This window comes from Hylobates moloch, unplaced genomic scaffold (genome assembly GCF_009828535.3).
Source record: "Hylobates moloch isolate HMO894 unplaced genomic scaffold, HMol_V3 SCAFFOLD_2, whole genome shotgun sequence".
Taxonomy (NCBI): Eukaryota; Metazoa; Chordata; class Mammalia; order Primates; family Hylobatidae; genus Hylobates; species Hylobates moloch.
In genome coordinates this window covers 93,956,049-93,973,286 of record NW_026652277.1, presented here as the reverse complement: position 1 = coordinate 93,973,286, position 17,238 = coordinate 93,956,049, and the positions used below count along the sequence as shown (strand labels likewise).

Sequence of the window (17,238 nt, the reverse complement as noted above, 5' to 3'; positions counted from 1 at the left end):
TATGTGGATAAAATTTTTATTTATGACATTGAACTACATACAACATGTATAAAATGGAGGGTAGGCAGGAAATATCCCATTGAGAATTTCTAGCCATATACATATATATATTCATATATATATTCATATATATATTCATATCTATATTCATATATATTCATGTATATATTCATATATATTCATATATATTCATGTATATATTCATATATATTCATATATATTCATGTATATATTCATATATATTCATATATATTCATGTATATATTCATATATATTCATATATATTCATTTATATATTCATATATATTCATTTATATATTCATATATATTCATATATATTCATATATATTCATATATATATTCATATATATATATGAATGAACTTAGCAAGTAAGGATCAACGATATTTTTCTTAATGGTAGTATCACTGAATAAGCAATGGATAGGATTTCTTATAGGAAATTACACTCCATTCAAAATATTCAAGCATGGATATCTTAGACCTAGCAAGCTGTCATTATATCTCTCTGGTAACCCAATATGGCCTCTTTTATAACAGAAATTTTGGCAAGACCCAGAGAAACTATTCTGTGTCATGTTAAGTGTTTGTGCTTGTGTGGTATAAACAACAAGCATAGTTTGTAAGAGTAGATATATTTTTTTAATATTTTATTTTTAAAATGCAGAAGTTTTTCTTCAAATAGCATAATCTTGGCAAGCAAAATCATATTTGGTCTTGAAAGCACAATATGAATTTCTGAAAAGGAAATATAGTAATTATAAGGATTTTCATTCATTATAAACTTAGATTAAAAAATCAATTATTCCTTAAATATAACTAAATTTATTTCAATGTATATTTTAAAATATAATTGTTATATATAAATATTGATAATACTCTTATTTTTTTCTCACAGCAGAAACTACTCATGAGATGCAAAAATATTTTCAGCTTTTGAACTAGATTATAAATTATTGAAAAATAATTCTATTTAGGTTTTTTTTTTTTTTTTGAGATGGAGTCTTACTCTGTCACCCAGGCTGGAATGCAGTGGTGCAATCTCGGCTCACTGCAACCTTCACCTCCTGGGTTCAAGCAATTCTCCTGCCTCAGCCAACTGAGTAGCTGGGATTACAGGCGCGTGCCACCATGCCTGACTAATTTTTGTATTTTTAGTAGAAATGGGGTTTACTATCTTGGCCAGGCAGGTCTCAAACTCCTGACCTCAAGTGATCTGCTCACCTCGGCCTCCCAAAGTGCTGGGATTACTGGTGTGAGCCACCACACCCGACCTCTATTTAGTTTTTGTTTATTAAACATCAAAGTATCATATCAAAATTAAGTACGTCTCTGTCTCTCATTTTCTGGATCACTCACTCATTCAACAGATAAAGTGCCCTGTTGGGACTGCACTTAGGCTTTGTGAGTGATACAAAGATATGTTAAATGCTGTCCTTGCTTTCAAAGAGCTTTCAGTCTTAGTAACAGATGGACTGGTGACTGCATGACTATCATCCTAAGCCGAAAATGAAGAGAAAAAATGTTTTTATTATCTTTTGCTTTGTAAGAAACCACTACAAAACTTAGTGCCTAAAAATAACAATTTGTTATTTCTGAAGGATTTCAGAAAATCTACTCCTCAAAAGAAGCAATAAGAACACAGGCAAGATTTGTCAAAATCAATATATTCAGAACTTTTTAAGGGGCTTTCACAATCTAGTGAGTGATTATTCAAGAAAAACATTGAATCTCAGTAACACTAGCAGGCTTTATGGCATTTTAACTTGTCCTATTCATATCCCTCTCTCTCCAACACATGGTAGGCTTGAAAACCAGTAGCTTCAGAATCACAGTGAAAACTAGCTGCCTAGCAGCTACTGGAAAGGGAAGAAAGAGTGTGAAGTTCATTAAAAGCTCCATTTTCAGGGAATTGCCATTATTTTTCCTGCCTGGTAGTTCCCTAAAAACCCCAATTCTTAGTTGGTCTTTATTCAACCTGATCAGAGCTTGTAAGAATAGCCTTTTCCTCTGGACATTAATTGAAAATAATCAGTGGCAATTGTTTAATATTGCAGCTGCCTGAGGCAGCAGTTATAACTGGAATAAACAAGAAGCTGATCAAAAAAATTTTTAAAGAAAAAACTGGGGAAGAAGACATCCATAGAGGGCACTAGAAAGCTCCAACATATTTGTAGGACTCCAGACACATATTTCTATGTTACAGGGCTGTGTGAAAACTCAGGAAACGCCTGAAAAGGCCTTAAAATCTTATCTCTGGCCAAACTCCAAGCTCTGAACAAGCAGAACATGAAGGCTAGTGTGATTTATAAACTACCAGCCTGAACATTTAAGGTATTTTCCATCACACACATAGGCCTTCAGCAAAGGCTGGGATGCTTTTAGGTCAAAGGTGTTTAACTATTCCATCATTAGTTGACTACTAAGCTAAATGAGCAGAGACTGCAGGAGTCACACACTTTACAGAATTTGTCCAGGAAAGTGACTAAGCAAACAAAAAGCAATAATAAAGACAACAGACAGCACCAACAGCAAACCATTGACAGGTAGAGTCTAATTTCCAATGTTACCATATTATATTATTTTAAATGTCTACTTTTCTTTCTTTTTTTAAATTATACTTTAAGTTCTAGGGTACATGTGCACAATGTGCAGGTTTGTTACATATGTATACATGTGCCATGTTGGTGTGCTGCACCCATTAACTCGTCATTTACATTAGGTACATCTCCTAATGCTATCCCTCCCCCCTCCCCCCACCCCATGACAGGCCCTGGTGTGTGATGTTCTCCTTCCTGTGTCCAAGTGTTTCTCATTGTTCAATTCCCACCTATGAGTGAGAACACGTGGTGTTTGGTTTTTTGTTCTTTTGATAGTTTGCTGAAAATGATGGTTTCCAGCTTCATCCATGTCCCTACAAAAGACATGAACTCATCCTTTTTTATGGCTGCATAGTATTCCATGGTGTATATGTGCCGCATTTTCTTAATCCAGTCTATCATTGATGGACACTTGGGTTGGTTCCAAGTCTTTGCTATTGTGAATACTGCCGCAATAAACATATGTGTGCATGTGTCTTTATAGCAGCATGATTTATAATCCTTTGGGTATATACCCAGTAATGGGATGGCTGGGTCAAATGGTATTTCTAGTTCTAGATCCTTGAGGAATCGCCACACTGACTTCCACAATGGTTGAACTAGTTTACAGTCCCACCAACAGTGTAAAAGTGTTCCTATTCCTCCACATCCTCTCCAGCACCTGTTGTTTCCTGACTCTTTAATGATCACCATTCTAACTGGTATGAGATGGTATATCATTGTGGTTTTGATTTGCATTTCTCTGATGGCCAGTAATGATGAGCATTTTTTCATGTGTCTGTTGGCTGCATAAATGTCTTCTTTTGAGAAGTGTCTGTTTGTATCCTTTGCCCACTTTTTGATGGGGTTGTTTTTTTCTTGTAAGTTTGTTTGAGTTCTTTGTAGATTCTGGATATTAGCCCTTTGTCAGATGAGTAGACTGCAAAAATTTTCTCCCATTCTGTAGGTTGCCTGTTCACTCTGATGGTAGTTTCTTTTGCTGTGCAGAAGCTCTTTAGTTTAATGAGATCCCATTTGTCAATTTTGGCTTTTGTTGCCATTGCTTTTGGTGTTTTAGACGTGAAGTCCTTGCCCACGCCTATGTCCTGAATGGTATTGCCTAGGTTTTCTTATAGGGTTTTTATGGTTTTAGGTCTAACATTTAAGTCTTTAATCCATCGTGAATTAATTTTTGTATAAGGTGTAAGGAAGGGATCCAGTTTCAGCTTTCTACATATGGCTAGCCAGTTTTCCCAGCACCATTTATTACACTTGATCTTAGCCAAAAGGCCGAGAAGCGATCCCATTTATTAAATAGGGAATCGTTTCCCCATTTCTTGTTTTTGTCAGGTTTGTCAAAGATCACATGGTTGTAGATGTCTGGTATTATTTCTGAGGGCTCTGTTCTGTTCCACTGGTCTATATCTCTGTTTTGGTACTAGTACTATGCTGTTTTGGTTACTGTAGCCTTGTAGTATAGTTTGAAGTCAGGTAGCATGATGCCTTCAGCATTGTTCTTTTGGCTTAGGATTGACTAGGCAATGCGGGCTCTTTTTTGGTTCCATATGAACTTTAAAGTAGTTTTTTCCAATTCTGTGAAGAAAGTCATTGGTAGCTTGATGGGGATGGCATTGAATCTATAAATTACCTTGGGCAGTAAGGCCATTTTCATGATATTGATTCTTCCTATCCATGGGCATGGAATGTTCTTCCATTTGTTTGTATCCTCTTTTATTTCATTGAGCAGTGGTTTGTAGTTCTCCTTGAAGAGGTCCTTCACATCCTTTGTAAGTTGGATTCCTAGGTATTTTATTCTCTTTGAAGCAATTGTGAATGGGAGTTCACTCATGATTTGGCTCTCTGTTGGTCTGTTATTGGTGTATAAGAATGCCTGTGATTTTTGCACATTGATTTTGTATCCCAAGACTTTGCTGAAGTTGCTTATCAGCTTAAGGAGATTTTGGGCTGAGACAATGGGGTTTTCTAAATATACAATCATATCATCTGCAAACAGGGACAATTTGACTTCCTCTTTTCCTAATTGAATACCCTTTATTTCTTTCTCCTGCCTGATTGCCCTGGCCAGAACTTCCAACACTATGTTGAATAGGAGTGGTGAGAGAGGGCATCCCTGTCTTGTGCCAGTTTTCAGAGGGAATGCTTCCAGTTTTGCCCATTCAGTATGATATTGGCTGTGGTCTTTTCAATTAACAATTAGAAGATATGCAAAAAACAAGGTATGCAAAACTATGTACAGATAAAAGAGTGGCCAATATAAACTTTTTCTGAGGAAACCTAGACATTGAACTTACTTAACAATAACGTTGTCTGCTATTTTAAATATATTTAAGTAACTAAAGGAAACTGTAATGAGCTAATGAAAAGTATGAGAATTGTGTCTTACCAAATAGAGAATATCAATGAGAAATTATTAAGAAGCAGCAAATCAAATTTTTGAATAGAAAAGTATAAAACAGAAATGAAAAATTTACAGGAGGGGCTCAAGAACTGATCTAAGGTAGGAGAAGAAAGAATCCAGGAACTTGAAGATAGTTCAATTAGTCTGCAGATCAGGGGGAAAAAGAATGAAGAAAAATGAACAGTCTCAAGACTGTGTGATACCAGCAAGCATGCATAATAGGAATTCTAGGAGTGGAGAGAGAGTAAAGAAAGACTATTTGAAGAAATAAGAAATGCAAATTCCTCAAATTTGGTAAAAATTATTAATTTATACATTCAGGAAGCTCAACAGACTCCAAGAAGGACAAACTGAAAGAGATCCACGCTTAGTCACATGATAACCAAACTGCCAAAAGTCAAAGAGAGAATTTTTACAGCAGCAAGAGAGAAGTAGTTAACCAAAACAGAAAACAAGAAGTTCTCAATATGAATATGCTGACTTCTCATCAGAAACCATGGAGACCAGAAGGCAGTGGGATGACATAGTCAACGTTTTCAAGGAAAAAGACTGTAAATCAAGAATTCTATATCCAGCAAAACTATCCTTCAAAACTGAAGGTGAAATTAAGGATTAAAAAAACCCAGAATTTGAGACTAGCACATCTGCCCTACAAGAAATAGGAAGGAAATTCCTTTAGACTGAATGAAAGGAAACTAGACAGTAACTCAAATCCAAACAATGACATAAAAAGCACTGGAAAAGTTAATTACATAGATAAATATAAAAGCCAGAATAAATGTACTTTGTTTGTGTTTCTTTTATTTTCTTATAAGATTTAAAATACAGTTGTATAAATACATACATACATAAAGCAATATTAGAAATCTTCATTGATGGGAATATAAAATATAAAGATGTGATTTGTTTGTATGACAATAGCACAAAGCAAGAAAAACTAACAGGTATATAGAAGCAAAGTGAAAAATAAGCTAAAAAATCCATGTTATATTTAGCATGGTCTTCAGCTGGGACTAGGAAATCAGTATTAGGAACTCATTTGCAAGAATTTAATATGAAAAAGTTTCTTCAGAAAATATTCATTTACTTATTACTAGTGTTCTTTAAAATTCTCTGTACCTCTCTCTACTAACAAAATCAAGTCATACCATTTTATTTCATTGGTAAATCTCTACTGTTTGTCAGACTGCAGTGAATTCTGAGATTTTCTTCTGTTCAATATCTTGTTGAATAAGGAAATGTCACAATTTAATACTGTAATCTCTTCACTCATTTTTATACACTCCAACATTTAACAACACTGTACCAGGAGATTTTTTAAAAGGAAAGAGAAAAGTGCATAAGTTACACATTTACTGAGAAAAATATGACTGAGATATTATGTTACACAGAACTTTATACCTAGATTTTCTTTTCTTGCAATCTCCAGTTTCCTCACAGAAGTTCTTTGTTTTCTTCCCACAGTAAGATATTTCCCAAAGGCCTTCCTGAGGAGTACTCAGTAGCTGCCATGTTTCGAGTACGAAGAAACGCCAAAAAGGAACGGTGGTTTCTGTGGCAGGTTTTAAACCAGCAGAATATTCCACAGGTAAAGTACCATTAGAGTTGTGCTCATTAGTTTTCCTTGTGTGATTATGCCAGGTGAATTATTTGAACTGTGTGCACAAATTTGCGAGTAGATCTAGTATCCAAATGTTCTATCCTTTAGAGGTTATCATCAACAAGAAAATGCAAGTATTCTCGTAGTTAGGATAGTCTTGCTGAGATCCGTAATATGAGAGTATAGTGGATAACATAGTGTTAATTTTTGTTTTTATTTTACTTCTAGGTCCATATTTTGTTTAAAGATGTAAAACTGCCTTCTCTTTACAACTGCTTCATTAACTAATTCTTTCTAACTAAGACATTCTTCACCTTCTGTCGTCTCTAATGTTATATATTATTTTTAAAGCAGTTCATTGTTTCATTGGACGACTCTCAGTGAATAAAGAGTGGAGACTTAAATATTTATCCCATCAATAAAAATTTATGGAACACATGCTATATGCTAGGTAGTGACAAGAAAAGAGATCTGAAAAACAGAATTTGTATTATCAGGGAGCATAAGGTGTAAGGAGATGACATCTAGGAGAACGACATAATATAGCATAATTATAATACAGTAGGACAAGTGCAGTGATAGAGTTAAGCTTAGTGTTGGGCGTGGACAACGGGAGCACAGAAAGGGCAGCTCATCGGAACTGGGGGACGGAGAGAGCAGGAATCTAGGAGAGCATGTAGAAAAGATGGCATTTGGGCTGAAAAGAGGGAATGCTGGCACTCCAGCGAGGGGAGAGGAACCTCAAAATTACTTATTGGCACCATACATTAGTTTTTACTTGTATACATATCCGTTGAAATGTTTTAAATCATCACTGATCTTTTAATCTGTTAATACAGCTACAATTTTATGGTGAGTAGATCAACGAAGAGTATGTCCTCTATAAAATCTGTTTTCTCTGTACCTTGCAAAGTATCAATGGTGAAAGAATTGATCTTAGCTTCCCTATTTAGGGAAATGATCATATTCTTAGTCTTCTTAAATTGGTAACCTTAAATTCCTGTGTTACTAATACAGAGTAATAATTTATATATCTTATAAAATTTTATCTATAATGTATATAAATTATGTATATATAAACTTATAAATGGTTTATATAAACATTTAAAATAACTACACACACACACACACACACACACACACACACACACACGCATTCTTAGATGTTCTCTTAGGAAGGAGCATATTACATTCACCAGAATGCTCCATTTCTAAACCATTTTTGTAGTGGTGTTTGCTGTTCTTTTATTTTAACAAACCTGGTGGACACAAGTGTCATCTAAAATATTTTACTAAGTGCCTCAGTTATACTAATATGCATCTTGAGCTATTCTTTGTGTGCTTTAATAATTTTGAACATTGATTTTTAAAACATTTAAAGATACTTTACATTTTTGCAGATTTCTATAGTAGTTGACGGTGGAAAGAAGGTGGTGGAATTTATGTTTCAAGCCACAGAGGGAGATGTGTTGAACTACATTTTTAGAAATCGAGAACTCCGTCCTTTGTTTGATCGTCAGTGGCACAAACTTGGCATTAGTATACAATCCCAGGTCATTTCACTTTATATGGATTGTAATTTAATTGCGAGGAGGCAGACTGATGAAAAGGACACTGTGGATTTCCATGGACGGACAGTTATTGCTACGCGAGCTTCAGATGGCAAGCCTGTGGATGTAAGTTGTGATGTTGGTTGTGAGAGAGAACTAAAATTTCTAAGTAGAAAGAAAAAATCTTATTAAAAACATCCTCCTTTTATTACTGTGTAATAGATTCCCTTCTCATCAATTTTATTAATTTAATTAATTTGCCATCAGATGTGTGAAGAACAGCTATGTTATTTCCAATTGTATTTTCACATATATTATTTTCACTCCATTTTATATCCATTTTCTCCAGCCTGGGAATTTAAAATAATTAGGTCATGCCTTAAAAAATTAGATTATTAAAAGTAAAAATTGAAAGTATGATACAAAATATAATCTTGGTCTAAGTTCATAGGTTTTAAATAGAAAGGACTGGAAACAGCTGAAGTTTAAATTAAATGGTTCCAGATTATCTGCTATTTTCATTCAAGAACAATAGACTATTCATCCTTACAATAGCAATTACTTTGTATTGCAGACTATTTTTTATAAACTTATAATGGTTTTTCAGGGTTCTATTGTACAGAAAAAATCACTAAATGTATTAGTAGGTCATTTGAAAGAGAAAAATTGCCTAGTAAAACCCTTTTGGATAAAAAGTTCCTTTAAATGTTACATTTGAAGCTAACATGATATAGATTTATTATTGATTTCCCTAGAGAACAAGGTCTGTAATCTTAAAAAAGTTGGATATATCTAAATTTGATGGCTGCACGTTTTCTTAGTTTATTATGTATAAACAGTTTATAGTTTATTTCTTAGAGTTTTTGCAAGAATGGGATCCAGTCTTGGACCTCAATCTAAGAAGACTGAGTGTTCTATGTCCTGTGTCTCATTAACTTCTCACCCAAGCATAGAATTGATCCCGGGCTAGGTGCGGTGGCTCATGCCTGTAATCCCAGCACATTGGGAGGCCGAGGTGGGCGGATGATGATGTCAGGAGATCGAGACCATCCTGGCTAACATGGTGAAACCCCGTCTCTACTAAAAATACAAAAAATTAGCCAGGTGTGGTGGCATGTGCCTGTAATCCCAGCTACTCGGAAGGCTGAGGCAGGAGGGGACTTCCAATGAGCTAAGATCATGCCACTGCACTGCAGCCTGAGTGACAGAGCAAGACTCTGTCTCAAAAAACAAAAAAAAGAATTGATCCCACAATTTGAGGCTAAAGAATATCACGTGAATCCTTATAAAAAGGATATAGGTAAAAACCGTGGTTTCATAATTTCATGTGGATTCTTGGTTCATTTGAGGATAAACTTGAAGGCGTGTCACAATGATGCAGTATTTTTGGAGATAGTCACTGTTTGAGTTAAACAAACAAAATACATATTTTTATAAAAGATTCTTGGTTCTACTGAAATTTTGAGTGGATTAATTTTTCATCATCTCCGTACAAGCTCTGTGATTCATAAGATCTGTTATGGTGTGACAATGTGTTTATTTGGGCTGTGTGTTATTGAAAAAAATTATCATTATTTAGTTTTATTTCACATATCCCACCTGTGTGTTTTTGTGAGAAAGTGACAAAACTGATATGAAGATTTTTTTTTTAAGTCAACTCAGCATTTTGACAAGCATCAGTACAGATTTAGCCTTAAGCATTCTCCTTCTAAAGCACTATATCAGTGAAGCATTCTAAAGTAATGAATGAATAAACAAAGCATAAACTATTCTGACTGTCATTTCAATGTCGTGGAACTCAATTAGGTTGTAATCCTTTGAAAATTGATCATCTATCTTTAGTTAAGTAAAACAATTCATAAGCACGACCTGGTACAATGGGTGGTACATAATAGGATTTCAATATTTATTGACTATTTTGATAACAGTGATAATAAATAAGTTTAGTTAAGAACAATATTAATTAACTGGAGTTCTCATTCTTCATTCTAAATAATTCATATGTTACTGCGGCTATTTCATTATACTATGTAAGACGGTGTATTTAAATTTTATAAATAAAAATTAACCTTAATAACCTTGCAAAAAGTTACAGAACATAAATCATTACATTTCATTTAGTCTCATGATTTCGCATTTTCTGCAACTCTTAGGCTGCTCATGAATCTGTAAGATGTCTGGAGTTCTTAATGCATTCTATGAACTGAATTGATTTTGTTCATCTGAGGTGAAAAGTAAAAGTTATAGCTCTTTTCCCCCCTTTTTGCTTTTAAAGTTGGAGTAGAGATTCACCACTAATCACAAATGCCTGCTTTCTATTATTATAGGATTAATTATTATAAGATTAGAGTTGGATCTTTCTATATAAAGTACTTATTGACCTCAAAATAATGCATTATTTAATACAACATTTCAGTGCTTAAAGAATTCAAACAGCCTATTTAAGAATTTATTATATTGCTATTTTATCAATAATCAGTACTATTTACTTTTTCTTAGGTGGTGATTTGATCTTGCATTTAAAGGCATGATTATACTTTCCTTGAACTACAGTTAATTTCATGTCCAAATGCCAAAAAAAGAGAAATCTGCTAAGCAAATAGAAGGAATCAATTATTTTTGTAAAAAGGTTGTTAGCCTTGCTTAGATTATACCAATATAATATAAAATCAATAGGTTTTAGGCAGAATTCATGAAATATAGATAAAAAATTTTTTTTCCTTGTTGGTAAGTGAACACCTATTTCAGTGCCTCAAATAGGAGTCTGGAAGTTCAAATAAAGCCTTTCTCATCATGTGCTCATATCTTTGATTTTACCTTTTCTCCAATTTTTTTTTATTTTGAAATGGCCTCATTTTGTGGGCATTCTTTACTGTAGTGTAAAACAATAGCTTTTTAAAATTAAGTACTTCTATTTTATTGTTTGAAACAGCTAGCCAAGGTTTGCAATTGCTTTCATTACCTGATTTCCTTTATCTATAGATCCGTCTCTATATCCAACTCTGTGTCTCTCAAGTAGTCCATAAAACAATGAATCCTACATTTAATAAAAACATTAAAATATCCACCAGTAATTTATTTATATTAGCTTCCTTTTTCTTTCAATTAAATTACTGTAGTTCTTAATTGCCTGAATGTGATTCCAAAAAACTAAAGATGTTTCTTATTACTAATTTTTTAATAGATTGAACTTCACCAACTTCAAATCTACTGCAGTGCAAACCTCATAGCTCAAGAAACATGTTGTGAAATATCAGATACTAAGGTAAGTTAATTTTCTTTGCATATGAAGAATGAAGAACACCAATTATCTTTTAGTGGCATAGTTTGTAGAGTCCAAATGTAGGGTAGCACTGAGTGTGTTCTGTTGAAACCAGGTGGGTAATTTATTCCAAGTAAGAAAGCCTTCATAGTGCTTTCTCATGGTTACTTTCAACAGTTTTAATCCCAGCATTTCACCCTTAATTTTGAGAGTAATATATCCTCACTTTGAACTCAATATAGCTTAAAGTTATGCCTTTCTTCCTAAACTATGTTCTGACAGCAGCATCATTTCCAGTTACAGAAGCTTTGAATCTATGATCATACTTTATTCTCACGCATTGTCCTTTTCTACCCTGTCACCCATCCTGGCTAGCTTTCCTTTGACATAGACTTTTCATCCTCATCTTCCATTTTCCTGTTACTGCCGAAGTGTACATTTACCTCGTGTCTGGGATATCAATCATTATTGGATCAACTGCCTTCCCTATGTCCTGCCCCTTTACTTTGCAGCATAACCAGAATAAATCTGAGTCACTGCTTTGTATATTCATTCACTCTCTTCCAGCAAACACTTTATTCAGAAACGCTGATCTTCTAAACACTGTGCTAAGGAACAGTGATTAAGGCACATTCCCTGCCCTCTCTTCATGTCTTTCTCTTAAGTGACTCCTGTTGGAAGTGAAATATAAATGCAGTTCCTCAGCCTCTCATTCTAAATATTCCCAACCTCACCATACAACTGTTACTTTCTTATACCAATCTTTCATTACAAGAGAAATACTAAATTCAATACTTTCTGTATCTCTCAGTGTTATGGCCGTGTGTGCTATCTTACATTACTAGGTATAATTATATTTGTTTTTAAATTGATTTAAGTACAATTCAGACTCAGTAAGGGAAATTTTACCTTGATAAACTTTTTTATTCCTAATGCTTCATTTGGAGAAAGTAGACAATCATCGTTTGATTTATTGACTTACCAACTACTAAAAAAGATAAATGGGACAGAAAGATATTCAAAGGGGACTAGTTCTAAAAAAAAGTACAGAGAGAACATATGAAAAGTGAAAATAAAAGGTGAAAATGTCTTTTCTTTGGATCTTAGATTTCATAAATGTTCTATACTTGCCATAGAAAATTATATGAAAATTTTATCAACAATTTATGATTCAAAAATATTTTTAATTTTTGTAGCTCACTTTGGGTAGTGAAATAAGAATGTGACCAAGTGACTTCAAGCATAGCCAAGTCTTTCAAATATTATATGTTTTGCTTTTGTAACTTGGCTTTATAAAGCATATCTCCAATCCACTTCGTGTATCTCATTCCAAGTAAAATGCAAGCCAGCCAAATATCTTTCTATAAATATCTGAAAAGATAATTTAGAATGCCAATCTACAGACTTGGAATACCTAGACTTCCTGGTGCTACACATTTAAATCTTAAAGATGTTAATTCCCCCAAAATTTTGTTTTTAATTATGCTTTTTTGATGTCAGAGTTTTTAATAACTTTCTTTGATTGTAAAGTAATATAATGATATTTTGATATATCTGAATATTATATAATTTGCCAGTAATCACTGCCCTTTATCATTATATTAATGTAATAGAAACTTTCCACCTGATTTATGAGGAAATTGTTTAAGAAGTATAGGAGATGAATTGGGTGGAATGGTTGGTAATTCAAAGCAGTGACATGATCTCACACATTATGAACAAAAGATTTTTAAATCATATTTTGAAAAGATTATTTGGGAGTTAGTTTTAAAGAATAGAACACAAGGTAGGAATTTATCTCTGACTATGGAAAAAATAAGGAAAGACTGTATTTTTGCTGACAATTATTTGGAGGGGATATCACCATTCATTTAATGACTAACAAAAAATAGAAACATACTACATTTTATGAATAGGAATGTACAGTTGGAAGGATAAATAATTATATAAAAGCCATTTAAATGCATCTTCTCTACTTCTGATACGAATTGTATTTATTTTCTTTTTTGTTGCAAAATGTTTTGAACTCAGAAATTTTTAATGTAGTTGCTTAAATATCTAATTTTGTCCTGGAATTTCAAATCACACATGTTTTCTGGTTGTCAATATTTTATAAAGCATTTCAAAGGCAACATTTTTTAAAGATCACCTATAAACATGCTTCTTTGTTTCTAATAGATTTTCAGTTTCTAAAGTAGTTAAGTTTCATGACTCTAGATATAAAAAGAATGAAGAACAAATATTAAGAGAAGGATGAAATCAGTAACATTTGTTGAAAATAAATGAGAAATGTGGTTAAATTTTTAAGGGCTAATACTGAATATGTGTCAAATCAAAACCAGAGGTTTTACGAGGAGAAGAGTCCTTACTTGTATGTTTGGTGTTGCCTCTAGGCACTTTTTGTGGAGCGTGGACAGGTTTATGGTGAAGCCTGAGACATACTTTTAAAGTTATTTAAATCCTCAATTTAATATAGTGACTCAGTTATCCAGAGCAGAATTGTGAATTCTAAATGGGTCTTGGTTATCTGACTGGGAAGCCATGAAGTAAGAACTGGCTGAAAAATCATATCAAATCAAATGAGATGAATGAACTGTTTTGGTAATAACCTTGTTCCATTCAAATATACAATAGTTTTTAGACTTTCAAATTTGGAAACTTGTTAGGATAAATGATTGTGAAATCTGGAGAGAGTAGATTTGAAAGAACTAGTGGTGGATACAGTAAACTAGTTGCTGTATTTCTGGGTGTTGGTTTTGTTACAGTTTTTATTGTAATTATCAAAGAATTCAACTACTACCAAATTTTTTTTTATTTCTTATTTCCAACTTTTAAGTTCAGGGGTACATTTGCAGGATGTGCAGGTTTGTTACATAGATAAACGTGTGCCATGATGGTTTCCTGCACAGGTCATCAAAATGAATTTTTGTTACAAAAGTTATCTATGTTTACTGGAAAATATAGCCAAATCCATAAAAGAAAATAAATATCAATCACGATTTCAACCACAGTAGATAACCACAGATAATATTTTAGTTTTGTATCCTGAAAATACTTGACCGTGCATTTATAATTTGTGGTATACAAAGTAATGTATTAACTCTCTCCTAGTGCTTTCTCTTCATGAAATTGCAAATTCAGAGTAGAAAACTATGGTGAGGAGTCTGGTACATGATGTTGAGAAAAAACAATGTGTTTATCCTCCTCAGATTCTCCATTTGGGTTAATTTTTTTTTTAAATGTTCATTGCTTTGTAACCAAATTGCACTTCATGTTGTCCAGCATGCTCTGAACCTACTGGATAAGTATAAAATGCACTACTTGTCTGTTGTAGTGGAGACCTTTTTAATATCTTAAAAGAACAGTAGACTAGAACAAAGTATACTTTGATTTAATAAATGTTATCTAAGAGTGTAAAAAGAATTTATTTTCTACTTTAGATGCTTTAATAATCATCTTGTTGAAGGAAACCATATTTTATAGGTTCAAATTACATGTTTCAACTTTAATTTTTGTTCCCAAAAGATGTATTCACATATTGTTTGTACAAATTATTTTATTGCAACAATACAATTATTATAAATGTATGAAATTTCTGTACTTATCAAAAAGTTACCTAATGTAACTTTGTAATTCCTTACCAAGACCATTATTTTAAATATTTTTCTTGCATGTTGTCAGTATAAGAAAACGCATGGGCTCAGGCGGAAAGTGCAAAAGTGTGATAAACATTCTCACACCGGTGTCAACTTTTGGTTAGTAAGAAGCAATTCTTGCAGGCAACCTCAGCAATCCCTAGTTTAGTGGGAGCCAGTGTTTGGAACATCAGAATGTTTGGAATTGACCCCATTTCCTAAAGCCTCTTTTTGGATTTTAGTGCCCAGAGCAGGATGGCTTTGGAAATATTGCATCATCATCGGTAACTGCTCATGCCAGTAAAATGTCTTCATATCTGCCAGCAAAGCAGGAACTTAAAGACCAGTGCCAGTGCATTCCAAACAAGGTATGCTAGTTTTTATCGGTGCACACTGAAAGCCACTCCAGACTATGAGCCCAGCTCCTTGAATGTGGCCTCTGTTCACAGAATGTGTTTTGCCCTTCAGTGTTTGTTGAAGTAAATACCTCAGTCACTGGGGTGAGTTAAGAAAAAGGCGTTGAAGATAGGACTTCCTGGATTGTTACCTGGGTAGTTTCAAGCCCATCTGAACTTCCTTCCAGGGCGTGAACTAGAATGAATAGAAAAGTGAAGGGAGGAACTACCTGTACAATAGGCAAGTACTGAGTACTTAGCATGTGCCAGGAATAGGCTGAAGTTCTGGGAATTCACAGTTGAAGAAAACACAGTGCCTGCTCTTCAAAAACATACACAAAAATACTCTACATTGTATTTCTTTTTCTGTGTAGACTGTATTTTTCCAGCATCCCTAAATTTTCAACTGGCTGTCTCCATCCACCATAAGTTATTAGGGGAATATACAGAGTGGCTCCGTTATTACTCAAATAATTTGTTTCATCTGCACCAATATGATCCCCTGGTCAAGAAGGCTGTGCCATGGACCTTTATGAACTTCCTTTATGCATGTTAATGGCAGTCATAAAGCCCGTGCTAAAAGGATGAGTGGTGTCTTGGTGGCTTTTTCCAGTGCTCATACCTGAGGAAAGGAGAACTTGCCCCAGTTTCTAGAGCAGAGTGTGCCCTAGCACTGTGACTTAAGACTTACTCACCCACCTTGACCTACTCATCCACCACCACTTCAACTCCTGGCTGAGCCAGATGGGGATGGAGTGAAAGTTTAAGGGAAACTTTCATTTTTTCTAGTGGCCAATATTACATAGTAAGCTCTACGAGAAAGGCAAGCTTCGGGGGGCCATAGAGAAACAGCTTGTGTTCCAGCTCATGGAAGGTGTGGAGGAGATGGTGCTAAATGGTGTTTGGAAGAGTGAGGAACGGTGAATGGAATTCCATTGGCATGCCCTTTTTCCCTTGTTCACATGGCTCACTATTCCTCACTCTAAGCATCAGCTCAGAGGAGAACAAAGCGTTATCTTGCTATTGCCAGCTTCACGTTTATAAACCATTTGGCTTTAGATCAATGTGACAGAATGTTTGCTAACACAGATATGCATTTTTGCTCAGGGAGAAGCAGGATTACCAGGAGCTCCGGGTTCACCTGGGCAGAAAGGGGATAAAGGAGAGCCGGTAAGAAAAAAGCAAATACTGATGGAGAAAACGGGGTTTTGTTAAAAAATGACTTAAAAATGTGTTCATCTCATTTTTCTTTATTCTGTACAAATATATGTTTCTATAAAAGGCTATCAAAGACTATATTAAAATGCTGATTACTGAAATAAGAAAGACTATCAGCATTCTAGTCAGCTTTTGAATTCACATTGGTAGGCTGGTGTGAACTTTGGAAAGATCTGGAACTGCAAGTCTTTGTACCTATAAGCTCTAGCAAAACTGTGAAGCAGGAAAGTCTATTTTCTAGCTGTGCCCTAGCCTCCTTTAGCATTCCCTTCCCCAAATCCCTGTTGAATTCTTGCTTCTCTTGCCTTTTGATACATCCCCACCAGAGATTTTTCTGTAGCTCCCTACCTTTTTTTTTTTTTAAAACAGCCAACTTTTTTTGAATACTTTCTGTGTATGAGATATGTTGCTTGGTGTTGTAGAGCACATAGAGACAAATAGGATATATTCCCTGTTCTCAATAATTTTACATCTAGAAAGAGATCATGGAAAATTACAATGCCATATGTGTTAGGTGCTGTAGGAGAGTTGCAAGTGTCCTGGAGAAATGATCTGGGGAGC

The 17,238-nt window shown here is 34.2% G+C and overlaps 1 protein-coding gene across 1 annotated transcript in view; it reads left to right on the top strand.

Annotated features, from left to right (window-relative positions):
- COL19A1 (collagen type XIX alpha 1 chain) overlaps positions 1-17,238 on the top strand; it is a 337,609-nt gene that overhangs the window by 54,901 nt on the left and 265,470 nt on the right. Inside the window, exons 5-9 of the mRNA XM_032154149.2 lie at positions 6,482-6,605; positions 8,018-8,293; positions 11,352-11,432; positions 15,307-15,432; positions 16,567-16,629. Of these exons, the coding sequence (XP_032010040.1) occupies positions 6,482-6,605; positions 8,018-8,293; positions 11,352-11,432; positions 15,307-15,432; positions 16,567-16,629 (670 nt within the window). The remainder of the gene's footprint in view (positions 1-6,481; positions 6,606-8,017; positions 8,294-11,351; positions 11,433-15,306; positions 15,433-16,566; positions 16,630-17,238) is intronic.